Source organism: Channa argus, chromosome 3 (genome assembly GCF_033026475.1).
Source record: "Channa argus isolate prfri chromosome 3, Channa argus male v1.0, whole genome shotgun sequence".
NCBI lineage: Eukaryota > Metazoa > Chordata > Actinopteri > Anabantiformes > Channidae > Channa > Channa argus.
The window spans coordinates 2,203,258-2,223,138 of NC_090199.1; the positions used below are offsets into that span (position 1 = coordinate 2,203,258).

At 40.4% G+C, this 19,881-nt stretch overlaps 1 protein-coding gene and 1 long non-coding RNA gene across 4 annotated transcripts; one reads left to right on the forward strand and one right to left on the reverse strand.

The window, feature by feature from the left end:
• Nucleotides 1-1,717: 1,717 nt before the first annotated feature.
• On the reverse strand, nucleotides 1,718-4,819 carry LOC137124514 (uncharacterized). 2 transcript variants are annotated; one of them, XR_010913961.1, is made up of 4 exons: nucleotides 4,276-4,319; nucleotides 3,589-3,706; nucleotides 3,039-3,148; nucleotides 1,718-2,940 (listed from the first exon to the last, which is right to left on the reverse strand). It is a non-coding gene; the product is annotated as an uncharacterized lncRNA (long non-coding RNA). The 2 variants fall into 2 exon arrangements; XR_010913960.1 differs by having other exon boundaries at nucleotides 1,720-2,940; nucleotides 3,589-3,723; nucleotides 4,276-4,819.
• Nucleotides 4,820-13,067: 8,248 nt separating this feature from the next.
• Nucleotides 13,068-17,533, forward strand: LOC137124483 (uncharacterized). 2 transcript variants are annotated; one of them, XM_067499553.1, is made up of 5 exons: nucleotides 13,068-13,163; nucleotides 14,962-15,104; nucleotides 15,199-15,234; nucleotides 15,556-15,671; nucleotides 16,042-17,533. In XM_067499553.1, exons 4-5 carry the CDS (start codon nucleotides 15,556-15,558, stop codon nucleotides 17,045-17,047), a joined length of 1,122 nt encoding a protein of 373 aa, XP_067355654.1. In that variant the 5' UTR covers nucleotides 13,068-13,163; nucleotides 14,962-15,104; nucleotides 15,199-15,234; the 3' UTR covers nucleotides 17,048-17,533. The 2 variants fall into 2 exon arrangements, with proteins under 2 accessions (XP_067355654.1, XP_067355655.1); XM_067499554.1 differs by having other exon boundaries at nucleotides 14,962-15,086.
• The last annotated feature ends 2,348 nt before the right edge of the window (nucleotides 17,534-19,881 follow it).

Genomic DNA, 19,881 nt, shown 5'->3' on the forward strand with positions numbered 1-19,881 from the left:
GGATTGTACCACATTAGTTTCTCCACAGAAATGCTGTAATATGATTACATAGCTACATAGAGTAACAGTAATGCAATACACAACTACACATATCCAATATATTTTCATTATATTTGCATCTGATAGGTTAGTATTGGTGTATTTGTATCTTTGCCTCTCTGCATTTCAAAACTGGTTTACTGACTGTAGCTTCTCTACTCCACATGGGAAACAGGCTTTTTACATATATGCACAGACATGTATTGAGTCCAAGATTAAAATCTGATCACGAGGTTTCATGATGAAAACACTTCTATGTAGTTGTAGTTTGACTGGACTTGTTGTATTTGTTGGATGCAGATTGTTCACCAGTAACAAGTGATTTGTGTCCTGTTTGTAGGAGGCTCCTTCATGGGAAAGCTGATGCAGAAACTCGCTCACCCTGACATCATCATCATGGAGGCTGGAGTCCACTGTTCATATGTGAATTCAAACCTTCAATCTAGACAGGTAAGATTCGCCTGAAAACTGTGGGTGTGGACCACTTTGACCTACCAGTCTGGCCTTATTAAAGCTGTACTCATCCAAAGTTATTATTTCTTGTTTAGCAGAGCCTTCATTACAATGTGACTGCTGGAGCAGATGATGCTGGAGATCTTCAGAGAATGTTGCCTTTGTGTTTCACAGGTCTATTTGCTTGCACTTTGAGTCCCAGACCTTGTTCACCTGGCAACACGTACGAGCATCTGAGCTCAATTTACTACACACTTTGTGAAAAAGGTCCACAATGAAGTTTCAGAAGACCAGAGCAGAGTGCTGGAGAGGCATCTGGGATCAGAGCTTTGGATGTTGTGTCACTTACATCTTTTTGTGTCTGTGTGTTTTGTCTACTAAGCCTCATGTAGATGGTGGCAAAGAAGATGCCCTGACATAGTCAATCAAATGTGCAGAACTTTAAACAAACATAATGAGTTTAAATCTTGATACAATGGTAATATTTCATTTCTGCTTTAGTCACTTGGTTCCCTCCTTAGTTTGTCTGTGTTTCTGTTTATGATCAACTATGAACCCATTTTAAATGAGAGCTACTCACAAATGCATTCAGATGAATAGTTTCACACTGGTTTCTAAGCAGAAATTAACATTGAATTAAACTCAACAGTGATTAATCACAAACTTTCCAGTGAAGTTGAATACAGCACTTGGTTTGCATTTAAGCTTCAATGAAGCATTGAAATAATTGGTTCAGCTTCATATGTCCACTAGGTTTTAGAGGATTTCATCCATTTGTCCCTGTCAGTCCAACTCGTTTGACTTGTACTGATGCTCACAAACTTTTTCATTTGTGTAGTGAATTGGGTTTGCAGCAACTAGCAGCCAGTGCATTTGACCACCAGATGCCCCATAAAGTTTTTATTAATTTGAGTTATTAAATGAAAAATATTTTATTGGATGTAGTGTTTGAGATTTGCAGCTAATAACGATATGATGATGATGATGATGACCCCGTGTGGCAGATGGAGGAGGTGGGACTTTCAGCAGGAAGCTTGTTGGAAATGTGAGCACTAGAATGGGGCGTTGGTACAGTCTTTGACCTCACGTTACATTAAGTCATTTTGCTCAGACTTTTATTTGTTACAGGGAAAAAGACAAAATGAAGTTAACAGAATCTGGGTTTGTTGCATTATGATTTGGATTGTTGACCTAGAAATCACGAAGCAGAGCCTCATAAAGATGTGCCAGGTTTAAAATTAGTAAGTAAAATTTATTTATATAGCACCTTTCACAGACAAAATCACAAAGTGCTTTACAAAATGTAAAAAGGAGAAAGTATTAGAGCCAATAAAACTTCAAATATAAATTAAAACAGAACTACAACAAGGATGCAACCATAAGAGCCCAGTCAGCAAAAAGCTTGTCTGAAGAAGTGTCTTCAGTTGCTTTGTAAAAGATTCAGCCACACGCAGAGTCTGAGGGCAGTGCGTTCCACAGTCTGGGACCACAGACTGAAAAGACAGATTCCCCCCAAGTTTTAAAATGTGTTTTAGGGACCACAAGCAGATTTTGACCTGATGACCTCAATGCTCTCGAGGACCCATAAGGAGTCAACAGGTCAGAAATATACTAAGGAGCGTTGCCATGAAGGACTCTATAAGTGAGCACCAAAATTTTAAAATCAATTCTAAATTTGACTAGTAACCAGTGAAGACAATATAAAACCGGTGTGATAAGGGCAAAATACTGGTCATACTGGGCTTTTGTTAAACTCAGGACTCAATGTCTTAGAATTTTACTGTTTACTGCATTAACATTACACATGTTGTCGTCATACTTTTTCCTTTCCAGTGCTCTGATGTGGTCTGAAACTCTGCAGTGGCACATTGTTTAAAGTTCTGTACATTTGATTGACTATGTCAGGGCCTTTTCTTTGCCACCATCTACACGAGGCTTAGTAGACAACACACAAACGCACACACACACACACACTGCTCCAATCATACACCATGAAAACCTGCTGCATTGAAGAAGCACTTTTATTTGATGCTCTTCAAACTAAACGTGATGTCCGCAGCCTTAATTGGTTTGGAAAGTTTTCACTCGCTCAGACTGTACCAATACTTAATCTGTTATTTAAAACTTGATTTTACAATATATTGTTATTGCTTTTGCATGTTTGAAAATACAGCATGTTAATAAACAAAAAGATGTAAGTGACACAACATCCAAAGCACTGATCCCAGATGCCTCTCCAGCACTCTGCTCTGGTCTTCTGAAACTTCATTGTGGACCTTTTTCACAAAGTGTGTAGTAAATTGAGCTCAGATGCTCGTACGTGTTGCCAGGTGAACAAGGTCTGGGACTCAAAGTGCAAGCAAATAGACCTGTGAAACACAAAGGCAACATTCTCTGAAGATCTCCAGCATCATCTGCTCCAGCAGTCACATTGTAATGAAGGCTCTGCTAAACAAGAAATAATAACTTTGGATGAGTACAGCTTTAATAAGGCCAGACTGGTAGGTCAAAGTGGTCCACACCCACAGTTTTCAGGCGAATCTTACCTGTCTAGATTGAAGGTTTGAATTCACATATGAACAGTGGACTCCAGCCTCCATGATGATGATGTCAGGGTGAGCGAGTTTCTGCATCAGCTTTCCCATGAAGGAGCCTCCTACAAACAGGACACAAATCACTTGTTACTGGTGAACAATCTGCATCCAACAAATACAACAAGTCCAGTCACCCTACAACTACATAGAAGTGTTTTCATCATGAAGCCTCGTGATCAGATTTTAATCTTGGACTCAATGAATGATACATGTCTGTGCATATATGTAAAAAGCCTGTTTCCCATGTGGAGTAGAGGAGCTACAGTCAGTAAACCAGTTTTGAAATGCAGAAAGTTTAGCATTGGTGTATTTGTATCTGTGTCAGATGCAAATACTACGAAAATATAATGGATATGTATAGTTGTGTATTGCATTACTGTTACTCTATGCAGCCATGTAATCATATTACAGCATTTCTTTAGAAACACTGTTTGGCTGAGCAGGAGAAAGTCACGAGCAAAACACCACGGCCAACTCAAAGACAGGTAAAGGTGAGTCTCACCTGAGGGACTGTGCTCCTCCGTTCAGCACTGGCTTTACTGACCAGCCTCGGAGCTTCAGTGCTCTTCCTTACCCTGAGCACGGAGTGTAAGGCACACTGTGAGATAAACCTGGGAGACCTAGATGAGGGAAATTGCTTTACGCACAGTCAAAAAACAATTGTGAGGCTTTTCAGCACTTTTCTTAAAACTTAAGTGTTTTCTCAGATTATTAGACTTTTACATTTAGTCATTTGAGTGAATTTATTTGCACATTATTTTACATACAAATATTATTTACACTTACAGATTTGTCTACAGATACACAAACCTGTATATGTACAAATAATTTTGCTATTGCCTAATGTAAATGTATTCTACTTCCAAATTTGTCTGTAATGAAACAATTGACTTAAGAAGGAGAAAGGAGGTCTTTAGCACAGTCTATGGGCATGATGTGACCCTCTTGGCATAGATGGTGCACAGGTTGGTTTCCTTAAACAGAGCCACCAGCTAAGCCCCACTGGCCCTATTGCAGAGCCATGACAGCAGAGCTCTGGAGACACAGGTCAGTGTTGAAGACCTGAGTGATCTTTCAGACCACTATGAATTCACTAAGCCTCATGTTGGTATAAAACCCAGTTAGGCTTCATACACTGTGCACATGCAGACTCTTTAGAAAGAAGTACAGACAGGTGAAAATCTTTTACCTGCTTAGTGGAGAGCATTGTCTGGAGGCTGTCAACTTTGTCTTCTCATTGTGAGGATGATGATGCTGTCTCACTTTTTATACGAGAGAGGCTGAGCACATGGTCAAACCCTCAGAGTGGCTTTGTGCCCTTATTTGAACATAGTGTTGAAGAAAAGGAAGAAGCTAACAGACATGCTGTAGTTGTTTTGAGGAAGTTGCAGTAGCTCTCGTCTGAGTTTGACAATTGTCCTGATCAGAAGAAACCAACCATGCCGTTATATTTAGGCCAATTATTAAATACACATACATACCGTGCAGGGGCTTGTTCTTCAATGAGGATTCCTGCTCTTCTTTCCCTTCTGACTACCTTTCCTCTCCTTGTTACCATATGAGCACACTTATCCAGTCCGAATGACGTGTACATATATACTGTCGTGTACGGTCTTATTCTGTCTTACAGCATAATATCAGTGATTGAGACATTAATGACTTATCATCTGGGACATTTTCAGATACAAATATAATTCTACTAAATGTCTCTGGGTTTTCTTGATTTGGCTTAAATGTTTTTTGGTTCGTGCTCCTCCTCCTGTCTTTGAACAACATCTAGTGCATTTCATGTATTTTCTCTACTTCTCTGAAGCCTTTTTACTACTTTGACTGTACTGGTCACTTCTCTGTCTCTGCTTTACATCCGTTACAGAATGTACAATAGTGAAATGTGTGCGATAACTTCATTACCTTGCTCTTCCTCTTCATGTTCTTGACCTCAAATGTAACTTCCTCCTGTATTTCTATATCTGTCTTCAACTTTTAGTTCAGAATGAACAGGCAGATTTGGCTTTTTAGCGTGTGAAACGCAGCATAAATCCTCTGCAGCACTATAGTACGGTGGCCCTGAGAGGCCCGTTGCACTTCAAACAGACAAAACACAAGCAAATAAAGAAAAAACAACTCCATCAATTTGACACAGAGATGCAGCACTAAGAAACCTGCTGCAAGGACCAGTTAAAGAAACATGCTGGGTGGACACAACTGGGACACACTTGTTACCATAGTTTCTAATGCACAAATAAACTGGAGCTGACTCTCCCTCGGTGGGCTGCGAAATGAGTTGGGTAACACATGAGTTTTCAGATTTTTTGGTTTTTTTTTGTTTACTTTATTACTGATGACTATTGTTAAATTAGTGTTAATTTAATAATTTTGCTAATTATTATCCTGCTAATTAATATGACCAAATGAAATGCACATAATTTGCTTTTGTGAACAGTTTCTTATGAGCTCTCAGGGCCACTGTACTATAGTTTGGGTTTTTTTTAAAGCCTTTTTTTAGTGGCAGGGTTTGCAAACTACTGCAAACGTGACGTAAGATGGCTTCTCTTCTGTCGTGTCATCCATCTTTACCACCACAGATATTACCATGAAATTGAGTAGAAACAGGTAGCTTTTTATATAAAGGAAGTTTTTTTTTTATTTTTTAAAAAAGATAGATTTAAGTCCATATGAAGATGCGTAATAGTTCTGTTTTCAGCAGGTTTTTGAATATTGGGAGTGAGTTTTCTGAGCGTGCAGTTTGGTAGCTCATCCCCCATCACCTGAAGCTGGCTGGGTGCAACAATGAGGAACTCGACAAGCTGCTGGGAGGAGTCACCATCGCTCATGACAGCGTGCTGCCCAACAGCCAGGCTATTCTGCTGCCCAAGAAGATCGAAAAACCCATTAAGACCAAGTAAAGAGGGACACTCAGACTGTTGGAGACCAGCCCCACAAAGGCCCTTTAAAGAGCCACTCACGGTCTCACAAAGAGCTCAGTCTCTGTCTGATGTCAAACATTTATGTGACCTCACAACATGCATCAGACTCTTTATATATTTAGTTTGAAGAATCTCAGCTTTTAAAGATTTAGCTCCAAAAGTCAAAGCGAGGTCTGTCAAATAGCTTCTTTACTGCAGCAGGTGTCATTAAGCGTATCATGTCATATTTGATATTTCTGTGTATTTCCTAAACAACATTATGTTTGTTATGTTACAGTCTGACCTGGAGCCCGGTGTAAATATTAATAAAAGAGGAACATCAGAGATCAGTACCTGTTCACTAGGTCACACATATGAGTTTAGCCCCTAAAGATAAGATATAATTACAGCTGCCTGTTCATAGCAACAAGAGAAACGGAATACATTAAAATCTTCTGTTGCACAATAGTATAGCAGCATGACTACAGCTAACTGTAATCTTTATCATAGCGGAAGGTTTTAAGCCTAGACTTAAAAGTAGAGAGGGTCTCTGCTTCCCGAATCTGAACTGGGAGCTGGTTCCACAAGAGAGGAGCTTGATAGCTAAAGCCTCTACCTCCCATTCTACCTTTGGAAATTCTGGGAATCACAAGTAGGCCTGAATTCTGAGAGCGAAGTGGTCTACTGGGATGATATGGTGCTATGAGATCTTCTATATATGATGGAGCCTGACCATTCAGAGCTTTATATGTAAGAAGCAGGGTTTTAAATTCTATTCTAGATTTAATGGGAAGCCAATGGAGAGAAGCTAGTGAAGGTGAAATATTATCTCTCTTGCTAGTTCCAGTCAGCACTCTTGCTGCAGCATTTTGGATTAATTGCAGGCTCTTTAGGGAGTTACTGGGGCATCCTGAAAGTAGGGAATTACAGTAGTCCAACCTAGAGGTGACAAACGCATGGACCAGTTTTTCGGCATCACTTTGAGACAGGATGCTCCTGATTTTGGCAATGTTCCGTAGGTGGAAGAAGGCTGTTCTACAGATTTGTTTTATATGTGAGTTAAAGGACAGATCCTGATCAAAAATAACTCCAAGGTTCCTTGCAGTAGTACTGGAGGCCAGACTTATGCCATCTAGAGTAACAATATGGTTGGACATCATGTCTCTGAGATTTTTGGGCTCAATTACTATGACTTCAGTTTTGTCTGAGTTTAAAAGTAAAACATTGTGGGACATCCAGGCCTTTATGTCTTGTAGGCTTGAAGCTTTATTAAGTGATTATTTTCATCTGGTTCCATAGATAAATATAGCTGGGTATCATCAGCATAACAGTGGAAATTTATGGAGTGTTTTCTAATAATGTTGCCTAAAGGAGACATATATAAAGTAAAAAGTATTGGTCCTAACACAGACCCTTGTGGAACTCCATAGCTAACCTTTGTGTGCATGGAGGATTCATCATTAACATGAACAAATTGAAATCTATCAGACAGATAAGATTTAAAGCAACCTAGTGCAGTTTCTTTAATCCCAATTTCATGTTCCAGTCTCTGTGATAAAAATGTTCTGGTCAGTGGTGTCAAATGCAGCACTAAGATCTAACAAGTCCATATCTACTAACTGATATCTACTAACTACTTTTCTTGGATTTGGTGAGCACCTTGCATGGCAGCCACCGCCATCGATGTGTGAGTGTGTGTGTGAATGGGAATCAACATTGTAAAGCGCTTTGGATCTTCTTCTTTTCCTTTCGGCTGCTCAGTTTCAGGGGTCGCCACAGCGAATCAGTGCCTCCATCTAACTCTATCCTCTGCATCCTCTTCACTCACACCAACTAACTTCATGTCCTCCCTCACTACATCCATAAATCTCCTCTTTGCTCTTCCTCTAGACCTCCTGCCTGGCAGCTCCAACCTCAGCATCCTTCTACCGATATATTCACAGTTTCTCCTCTGAACATGTCCAAACCACCTCAATCTGTCCTCTCTGACTTTATCTCCAAAACATCTAACGTGAGCTGTCCCTCTGATGTCCTCATTCCTGATCCTTTCCATCCTCGTCACTCCCAAAGAGAACCTCAACATCTTAAGCTCTGCTACCTCCAGCTCTGCCTCCTGTCTTTTCTTCAGTGCCACTGTCTCTAAGCTGAAAAACATCTCTGGTCTCACCACCGTCTTCAACAACTTTCCTTTCATTCTCGCTGATGATCTTTTATCACACAACACACCTGACACTTTTCTCCACCCGTTCCAACCTGCCTGCACTCGCCTCTTCACCTCTTATCCACACTCACCGTTGCTCTGAACCGTTGACCCTAAGTACTTAAAGTCCTGCACCTTCTTCACCTCTGCTCCCTGTAACCTCACCATTCCACCTGGGTCCCTCTCATTGACACACATGTATTCTGTCTTGCTGCGGCTAAGCTTCATTCCTCTGTTTTCCAGAGCAGACCTCCACCTCTCTAGATTTTCCTCCACCTGCTCCCTGCTCTCACTACAAATAACAATGTCATCTGCAAACATCATAGTCCAGGGAGATTCTTGTCTAACCTCATCTGTCAGCCTGTCCATCACCAGAGCAAACAAGAAGGGGCTCAAAGCCGATCCTTGATGCAGACCCACCTCCACCTTGAACTCCTCTGTCACACCTACAGCACCTCACCACTGTCTTACAGCTCTCATACATGTCCTGCACCACTCTAACATACTTCTCTGCCACTCCAGACGTCCTCATACAATACCACAGCTCCTCTCTCGGCACCCTGTCATACGCTTTTTCTAAATCTACGAAGACACAATGCAACTCCATATGACCCTCTCTGTACTTCTCCATCAGCGTCCTCAAAGCAAATACTGCATCTGTTGTACTCTTTCTAGGCATGAAACCATATTGCTGCTCACAAATGTTCACCTCTGCCCTTAGCCGAACTTCCACTACTCTTTCCCACAACTTCATTGTGTGACTCATCAGCTTTATTCCTCTGTAGTTGCCACAGCTCTGCACATCTCCCTTGTTCTTAAAAATTGGTACCAGTACACTTTTCCTCCAGTCCTCTGGCATCCTCTCACTCTCCAAGATCTTGTTAAACAAACTAGTCAAAAACTCTACTGCCACCTCTCCTAGACACTTCCATACCTCCACAGGTATGTCATCAGGACCAACTGCCTTTCCACTCTTCATCCTCTTCAACGTCGTCTTCACGTCACTCTTACTAATCTTTGCTACTTCCTGCTCCACACCAGTCACCTCTTCTACTCTTTGTTCCCTTTCATTTTCCTCGTTCATCAACTCTTCAAAGTTCTCCTTCCATCTTCCCATCACACTCCTGGTACCTGTCAATACATTTCCATCCTTATCTTTAATCACACTAACCTGCTGCACATTCTTCCCATCTCTATCTCTTTGTCTGGACAACCTGTACAAATCCACCTCTCCCTCTTTAGTGTCCAACCTAACATACAAGTCCTCATATGCTCTTTGTTTGGCCTTTGCCACCTCTACCTTCACCTTACGCTGTATCTCCCTGTACTCCTGTCTACTCTCTTCAGTCCTCTCAGTGTCCCACTTCTTCTTAGCTAACCTCTTTCTCTGTATACACTCCTGAACTTCCTCGTTCCACCACCAAGTCTCCTTGTCCGCTTTCCTCTTTCCAGATGACACACCGAGTACCCTCCTACCTGTCTCCCTGATCAAATTAGCTGTAGTAGTCCAGTCATCTGGAAGCACCTCCAAACCACCCAGAGTCTGTCTCAGCTCCTCCCTGAAAACTAAACGACATTCTTCCTTTTTCAACTTCCACCACTTTGTCCTCTGCTCTGCCTTAGTCCTCCTTATCTTCCTCACCACCAGCATCATTTTACACACCACCATCCTGTGTTGTCTGGCTACACTCTCCCCTACCAATGCTTTACAGTCACTGATCTCTTTCAGATTACAATGTCTACACAAGATGTAGTCTACCTGAGTGCTTCTCCCTCCGCTCTTGTACGTCATCCTATGTTCCTGCCTCTTCTGAAAGAAAGTGTTTACTACAGCCATTTCCATCCTCTTTGCAAAGTCAACCACCATCTGACCTTCTGCGTTCCTGTCCTGAACACCAAACCTGCCCATAACAGTCTCATCACCTCTGTTCCCTTCACCTACATGCCCATTGAAATCTGCACCAATGACAACTCTCTCACCTCTGGGGATGCTCTGCATCACTTCATCTAACTCACTCCAGAATTTCTCCTTCTCTTCTAACTCACATCCTACCTGTGGGGCATAACCACTCACAACATTGAACATCACCCCTTCAACTTCCAGCTTCAGACTCATCAACCTGTCTGATACTCTTTTCACCTCTAGAACATTCCTCACAAAATCCTCTTTCAATATAACTCCTACTCCATTTCTCTTCCTATCTGACCCATGGTAGAACAACTTGAACCCTGCTCCTAAGCTTCTAGCCTTGCTACCTTTCCACCTGGTCTCCTGGACACACAGTATGTCCACCTTCCTTCTCTGCATCATGTCAATCAACTCTCTAGCCTTCCCTGTCATAGTACCAACATTCAAAGTCCCTACTGTCAGTCCTACATTCTTAGCTTTCCTCTTCTCTCTCTGCCTACGAACACACCTTCCTCCTCTTCTTCTTCGTCTCCGACCAACAGTAGTCCAATTTCCACCGGTACCCTGTAGGTCAACAGCACCGGTGGCGGTCGTTGTTAACCCGGGCCCCGACCGATCCGGTATGGAAGTCTTTGTCACGATTCGCATGTTTGATTTGGCATGTGTTTTACGTCGGATGCCCTTCCTGCCACAACCCTCTGCATTTATCCAGACTTGGGACTGGCACAAGAAGACACTGGCTTGTGCCCCCTTGCAGTTGCATTATTGTAAAGCGCTTTGGATAAAAGCGCTATATAAACGACTATTTATCTTGTACAAGGGGTCTTGCAGTCCCGATAATATTGGCAGCTTCTTACATACACACACATTTGCCTTGTTACACTCACCTTTTAATGTGACTGTGACTGCATGTCCTGCCAGATCTCTGTGGAGCCAAACGAAAGGTGATAACATCCTTTATCATTAACATTAAGCTTCATGGGAACATTCATCCAGTTTATGGCACATGTGTGTATAGGTGACTAGAAACTCAAGCAGGGAGTTGCTGTTATTAGTTTACTGCCAATGTGATGTTATCTAATAAGTTTAATTAGGCAATCTACTAGTTCCCTTTTTCTAGAGAGACATGCAACAAAATTATAATGAAATGAAATTGCAGTTGCAGAAAATAATTTTGTGCAAAAGGCTGGTTGTATCTTTGACTTATCTCTCCACAGCATTTTGTCACATACATGTCTGCACATCACACCAACGGAGTATAAAAAGCTGCGGTGTGATTCAGTCCTTCATGGTTCGCTTCAGCTGAAATCTCCCTACTCAATCTGCAAATCATGATGAACTGGGAGACTTGTTTTGACTGGTTTTACCACAACACGCAACTTCTTACGAAGGCTGCAAAGCTCTCCACAGGCCTGTTTAATCTTAAAGAAAGGTGAAGTTATTTAGATTAAAATACTCAAAATAAATACATGTGGAATCAGTAAAAAAATACTAATCAAAAAAACTCTTTGAAATTAACCGCTGCATAAACACATGTTTTCAACTACAGCAAGGTGGCATCAGTGGTTCTGAGGTATCCCTAACTACTGGGCAGGTTCAGAGGATGACCGTGAATATTCACCCCACTGGGAAGAGCCAAATTAAAACTCATACTACTGGTTTTCTGTAGGGGTGGCAGTGGCTCAGTTGGCTGCCCACTGACCACAGGGACACATAAAGTGTCCCTGGGAAAGACTCTGCACTCCACACTGGCCATCCCCCTCCCTAGCCGTGCAGTGCCAGTCCGAAAGCCTGGTAAAATTGGAGAGAGTTGCATCAAGAAGGGCATTTACTGTAAAAATGTGGCAAATCAACATGCGGAACAGTGATCCTCTGGGCCGATCACGAATGTACAGGATAAGGCCGAAACACATAAAGTAAATAAATAAATAAATAAATTATAGATTTACTGGATATAAACTTATTTTAAGATGTTTTAACCTGATCAGGAGAGTGTCTCACATTTGTCAGTTTAACATGCAAATTTGATTTGACCATTATTCTGTGCTCAAATGTATTTATTGAGATCATAGTGGGTGGTGGAGTCTGAAGTGCATTATTAGAAGAGTCACTGTATTAGATTGCATTAGATTGTACAGGTCTACCTAATAACATGTATTTACATGTACATCTATATGGCTCTACTCAAAGCACTTGTGGATTCACTTCACCCATTTACACACCAGCAGAAGCAGCTGCCATGTAACATACTGGTCTGACCCACTGGGAGTAACCTGGAGTTCAGTCTCTAGCTTAAGAACACTTCAGTGTATGGACAGGAGGAGGCAGGGGTTCAAACCAACCAACCCCAGGATTGTTGGGCAACCTCTCTACCTCCTGAGCCACAGCCTCCCCAACAAACATCCAGCAACACAATGGTTGTCTACACAGACACACCCATAACAAAAAAACAAAACAACATAATTGTCATTGATAAAGGGATTTTTAAGAAAACCCTGAAATATCTTATAACCTTAAACCTAGCCAGACTACTCATGAGGTGTTTGGTGAGGTTCACACAAATTGCTACTTTTGGTGGTTTACTTTTGTTGCTTCATTTTATTTGCAACCACGATCAAAAGGTCCTTTTACATACAAATTGATGAGACATGTGGTGGTGGTGTGTGATAGGACGTATCTGACACTGTGTGATATAAAAAACTAATTGAGTATTAATACTTCAGAGCTGCCAAGAAAGTTTCCCTTGCAGTCATTTATTAGGTAAATTGATAAAGTTTATTCAGTATATGTGTTTTATCCCGAGAGTTTATCAGTGCAAAATAGTTCACAGTCATCAGCGTATGTGTAAATGTACCAATTCACGAATGTGCTTGTTTCTTATAAACAGATGTAAAAAGAAGATAAAAACAGGAAGATTTGGTTTTGAGTCATCCACCAAGCAGAAGTCTTCATCTTATTTTATCTCATGATGACTAAACAGACACGCCACTGTAACCCTGTTCCTACTGATGGAGTGTTTGTTGCTCAAATGCCACAGGTCTGAAGGTCATTTGCATCTAACTGTAAGTCTTCAAGGCTACAAGACAAATATATTTATAAATAATTCTGATGCTTTCATTTAATCCATTGGTCGACAAAATGTTTACATGTGTTTATGGTCACAAAGAATACAGTGATAATATGAACTGCACATACAGTTAGTTTGAAATGGCAAAACGAGTAAAACATGTTTTCATTTTTCATCAACATATGTACATTTCATTTTTTGTACCTTCGGTACATTAAATGAAATGACATCGTTGTAAACAAGTGCACACTTGATCAATTCAATAACAATTAATGTAAAATAATTTCCGATGATGAAACATTCTGATTAGTTGGTTGTGCTTTAAATATAATGTTGGTGAAAACGTTTCAGTCCTCTTCTCTTTCAAACTAAGGAGATGAAAACTTTATTCACCAACTGTTTAGCAATCATTTTCTAGCTTGCTCATATTTGCTTAGCTTCTTACCTCTGTCTCTAATATATAACATAAACAAACTACTTATACTGTATTATAAAGTACTTATGTGTGGTACAATAATATATGATATAATACAACTATGGGTAAAAAAAGGGCCACTTTAATACTTGGCCAATAAGGAAGCAGCTTTATTGCCATCATTGACTACATTTACATGTTACAATAAAAGATGCCATCTGCATCCTACAGGGAGAGCAGTGGGTCACCATTCGCAGCAACCCAGGGAGCAAGTGTTGAGTGGGCTGGGATTTGAAACACAACACACCAGGACGCTTCTAAAGATTTTTTTGATTTTGATATATGACTTTGATATATACCTAAAATATAAATATTCATTATATTGAACACGTGGTTTTACAATAGATTCTTGAATGTGGAAACATTGGTGCAAAAAAATTGATTGAACTCAATACCACAAAAAAAGACTGAGGCACAGTTGGTTTCTATGAGGTTAACAGATTAGAAAAACATTTCAAATACAAAAGAGTTGAACAGCTGTTCTGTTCTTTTCTGGAGTTTTTAAAATTGCACCAACAATGAGTGTCAGTCAACTCCTCATCCAATAATCTGACTCTGAACATCCCACAAAGCCCCTTTATAATTCAACCCTACAACCACCAACAGTTCCATGTAGGACACATGTGAATAAAGTCAAATCTTATGTACAGAATATCTCAGAAATACCTGTAGGGAATTTCTTCAGACTTGGCACAAATGTCCACATGGACTCATGGATGAACTGATTAAAAATGGAGGTCCCAAGTGACTTTTCACACAAGTGTCAAAGGTACTATGTACTATATGTACTATAAAAATACTCCAGTTTCTAACTGAGGACAGTCTGAGTCTGAACAGAATTTGACGTACAACTTGGCTTGTTGTTTAAGTCACATGGTCCTCAGTGTCTGCTAATAGTAAATAGTTTCTATGGTAGTTTCAAAGGAAGCACTAAAAGGGTTAAATCATGAAACTGGACTATTGCACATTGAAACCTTTGTGTTTAACTCCTGTTGTTACAATAAGAAAGTTTTTGGCAAAACGCACAGACGCATCATTTTTGTCTTTGGCTCAGTGTGATGTTCTTTACTTCTAATCATTTTGCATAAAAAGTCCTTAAATGTGCGGGTCATGTTGGACCTACACTGCTGCTTATTCACTAATAAATATACATCATTTTTAGTCTAAGTTGAAAGTATTTGCTTTCTTCTGTTTCTTAATTAAACATATTAACTTAATATAATTTAATAAATGAAATAATTCTGCTTAACTTCCTAAAACATCATAAGAGATGCATTAGTTTTTTCTAAACTTCCTCTTTTTTCTTCCTTCATATTAGGGTATGGAGTTCTTGTGAGGGGTTTGGTCTTTGTGTTCTCTATAAAAACTAAACACTTCCCCCTTAAAGTGTTCACTGAGAAGAAACCAGGAGCCTCTGTCAGACAGCTTCTCTCACCAAACCAGGTTCATCATCTCTAAAATGTCCGTACACATATGATGATGATTTTTATCCTTATCTTTCTCAACTGTGCTAGAAATATCAATATTAATGCCTTTGATTTGTGTTGTATTGCAGCGTGTTGGAAGCAGCAGATCAGCAACAGCAGTGAAGGTGAGTAATTAATTTATTGTCTCAGGAGACTTTGCCTCAGTCAAAATATTTAAAATTGTACCTTCATTTGTGTCAAATACAATTGGTGGTCACCATGGTCAACACCAACAACTGTTTCTTTTCTATTGCTATTAATATTATTATTGTTATTATTGTTATTATTGTTATTATTGTTATTATTATTATTATTATTATTATTATTATTATTATTATTATTATTATTATTATTATATCTAGTTATTATTGTCGGTATTTATCATATGCCTTATGAAAATGATGTGCATTGAAACTGCTGTGTCCACATCGCTGATCTGTGGACAGATGGCTGGCCTGTGCTGGATGACCGTGGGCCTGGCGTTGCTGCTGTCTGCTGGAAACAGTTTGGCTGCTGTGGACCAGACCTGGCTCACAAGTATTATAGAGGGCATCAAGGACCAGTAAGTCCCAATAAGTTCTTTTTTTTCCTTTTCTAGATATCTTTAATTTGAGTGACTTTACTGATCTAAAACAGTGACTAGTCAATGTCATAAAGCGACACTGGAATATACATCTGTTTTTTGTTTGGTAGAATTTTCCCCCAGGAATATGTGGTTCCATTGTGCTAAAGTCTATGAGGGCGAAGCTAAAAGTTAAAGAAAACACAAATATATAGTGTGAATAGAATTAGATAAATAGCTTTATCAAAGATGAATCTTTTTTCAACTAAAAATACACCATTAGCCTCTGTAATATTATCCACAGTGCATACTGAACCTTACATGAATCAAGATGCTCATTGAAACATCACCTGATGTTTCCATTTGGCAGGTATCCACTAGGCAACACCTTCAGTCTCGTTGTGAACATCCCACAGAACCAGAACCCGGACAGTCTTCAGGAGGTCCTGAAAGGCGACTCCGCAGACAAAGTTAAACAAGCTGTGTCACGGGGTCAAGTGTACCAAGGCAGCAGGGTGGTTGCAGCTGCACAACCAGAGGCCTTGTCACGAGTTCTAGAAAACATGCAGCCCCTCATTAAAAGCAGTCAGGGTAATTTCCTCATCATCTACTCTGAAGAATCCCCATGTGGGTCAACGTGCACAAACACAAATGAGGGCAGTATAGCCACAAAGATTAATGATGTCACTCAGAACTGGAGGGGTTATGCATTTGTGTTTTCTAAAGTAGCAGCTGGTCCTGATGCTGACAGGTCTCAACTGGCTCAGTCCTTTAAACAACTTACCATTTCCAAACTCGGGCTTGAAAACGTATTCCGCTGTTATCAACCTGGAGATGACGATTTTCAGTGCACCAGCTGCTCCTCAGGTAGAGGTGTTACACCCTCTTGTCTTGCTAACACATCCCCATCAAATCAAGAACAGGCTGAAGACGAGGAAACAGGCGAAACCGAGGCAGCTGACGTAGGCAAACAAGTAGCCTTGAGCACAGGTGAAGAAATTGGCACAGGTATAGGAACAGGCCTAAGTGAAGAAATTGGCACAGGTAAAGGTAAGGTTCAAAGAGGACGCAAGGGTATGAGAAAAGGGAAAGGTCAAAAAAGGGGCAAACGTAGAAGAGGTGGCAGGCGTAAAGGTGGTAAGGTTAGGAAAGGAAGGAAGAGAAGAGGTAAAGGTAAAGTTCGAAGAGGACGCAAAGGTATGAGAAAAGGGAAAGGTCAAAGATGGGGCAAACGTAGAAGAGGCGGGAAACGTAGAGGAGGCAGCAAACTTGGAGGATGGGGCAAACGTAGAAGAGGCAGCAAACGTAGAGGAGGCAGCAGACGTGGTGGATGGGGCAGACGTAGAGGAGGCGGCAGAAGACGTTGGGGAGAGTAATAAAAAACTCAAACATGGGAGCTGCAGTGATTCAGGTGAAATAACTGTAAGAACCTGAGCAGAACCCAATAACATGCACTTGTTTCTTTTTCCGTCCATTTCCCATTTTTTATCTATGGCTTGACTTGACTCAAACGCTCAAAAGCTTTTTTACCAGAATAGTAACTCAACTAGGACGTAAATCTCAAATCCGTCCAGTCCACATGAGACCAAGAACATTTACTGCTATTTTCCAAAAGTACAGTTGCTGTGTTACAAACATGCACAGTGTCAAACTGCCATTAGTGTTTTCCTAATGTCTTTTTTCTCGGCTTCTAATTTTAATTTTGTTTCCAATTTGCAGTAATAATCTTTATTTACATCTATAAATTGGAGCCAAAGTGTAAAATAGAGACAATGTTTGACGTGTCCTCTGGAGTTTTATGGTTGTGTTTGTTTCTCCTGTAAAGCTGGTTGAAATCTCATTAAAGCTTTGCTCTGCATCCATTTGATGCTGTCTGTGCATGTGTCATTCTACGTATCGTCTCTTTGATAGACTTTGTGTTGTGTGCGACATACAGTTATATAGTCACATGTTCGATTTCCTTCCATTAACATCCACAGATCCTGACAATAAGTTTAGAGCTTTAGTTGTTCAGTAAAATGAAAGTAAATCTGGGAGAAAACTAAACATAAAACTTGTTTTACGTTGACATCCATGACAAGAGTGGACAATTCCACATGAGAACACCCTCGATGCAAAGACCTGTCCATTCTCTGGTGGTTAAAAAAATTACAGTGAGCCAACACAAGGTGGCAACAACACACTGACCTTGTTTGCAGAACTGACAGACAGCAGTGAGACAACATTTACTGAAGGAAATTATAGGAAATGTAATAAAAATGTGCATTAGTGAAGTGAGTGAGCAGAGGTCTTTAATAAAGAGGGGATAAGTCTTCATGGTGGTTTGTGGATCAGACTCTCCAAACAGGATCCAGTCACATAATGAAATCTCTGGATGGTCACACTACAACATCACATTAGACTCCTTTCATTTTAGCATCAGGGACCGAACAGGTAGACCCTCATAAGTTACATAGTAATGCAAGCAGGTCACCTCCTTCAAATATTTAGGTGTGCACAATGACAGCCACCTTAGCTGGAGTGTTTGAGCCAGAGTTCACCAACACCTTCATTTTCGTACAAGACTCAAAGTGTTTGGTGTCTGTAAAAAGATCAACAGCTTCCGGCTTGTTCCTTCAGGGGTCGCCACAGCTAAATGTGTTCCACATGTGGATTTGGCCTTTTTACACCAGACGACCATTTTATCTGGATTTGGGACCGACACCCTTGGTGGGTGGGTGGGGCCACACCTGGTGGAGTGGGATGGCCTTCTGCATCCCTAAGCAATGCTCTACCACTGATCTACCCCCTCGTTTGGTGTCTGTAAAAATATCATGCAAATGTTTTACAGTCCAACCATTGAGGTATGTTATGACCAGCTAGGTTGGAAACCTTACAGAAATAAATATAAAGAACTTTTTAAACTCTATTCAAAAAAGGTGGGTTTCATTTACCCAAAATTCAACATATACAAATAAATTTCAACAGAAGATAGTTAAAGTTAAAACTTTACAAACTACAAACTACAACACAGGTTCTACCTATAAACAAAGACAAAACTGACCTCACCTGACACCCAACACATATACTAACTGTCCAACCAATATGAGACACATAGGGGAAGACATTACTGTAATTACATAAATGATAAACACACACCAGACAGTTTATTAACATGCTGTATTTTTAAACATGCAAAAGCAATAACAATATAATGTAAAATCAAGTTTTAAATAACCGATTAAGTATTGGTACAGTCCGAGCCTAGTTAATACACGTCAAATTAAACTGCTGCCGATCCAAAATGAATCAAATGTGCTCTATCGAGCAGTTGTGTATAACAAACAAATAAACCTAATACTTAAATAAAATGTGATGCTTTCCTTTAATTGTGACAACTTAAAATTAAAAATAGTGGAAACAAAATGAGCTTAAGGTAAAATTAAGGGCGAGTGAAAACGTGCTTCTTCAATGCAGCAGGTTTTCATGGTGCATGATTGGAGCAGTGTGTGTGTGTGTGTGTGTGTGTGTGTGTGTGTGTGTGTGTGTGTGTGTGTGTGTGTGAGTGTGTATTGTCCTAGCAATAGCCTGTGTTATTATTAAATGCATCCTCATCAACTTTTCCTCACTAAAAGTAAATTTACACTAAATATTAATGTAGTTCATCGGCAGAGTCCAGGTCCAGGGTCACTGTGGTCTCTTTAAATGTCCAGAAACGTCATAATGTGACTTCAGGAGGATGTTAATTCAATAAACTTTTATTAAGTTTCTTATGTTCCAGTCTGGCCTGGAACCAGGAGTAAATACTGTTCTTTTTAGGACTTTGTCTGTCCACTTTTGTGTTTCCAGTGTTTCTAAACTCTGAGCCTTGGAGCTTCAGCATCAGCTGCCCTGAATCTCTACACGTCCATCAAGCTTCAAGTTTCAAAGACAACTCTTATTTCTTCCACCTGATCAGTTTTGGCCTCAGTAAAAAACAGTTTGACAGGAAACTGATCTGATAAACAGTCCTGAACAGGCTTTTCATGCTGAGATAGATCCAGTGTGTTCTGTCATGGTCTGGCCCTCAGTTTCACCTTCTGCCTTGGACTTTTTTTTCTAGCCTTTCTCCACCTTCCTGTTCCCAGCCTCTTCCAGCAGCTTTACCTTTCATCATGGGTCATTGTTGTTTACACCTGTTCCCCTCACTAATTAGCTCCAGCTTTCCCCACAGCAACCTGCCAGATCCTCG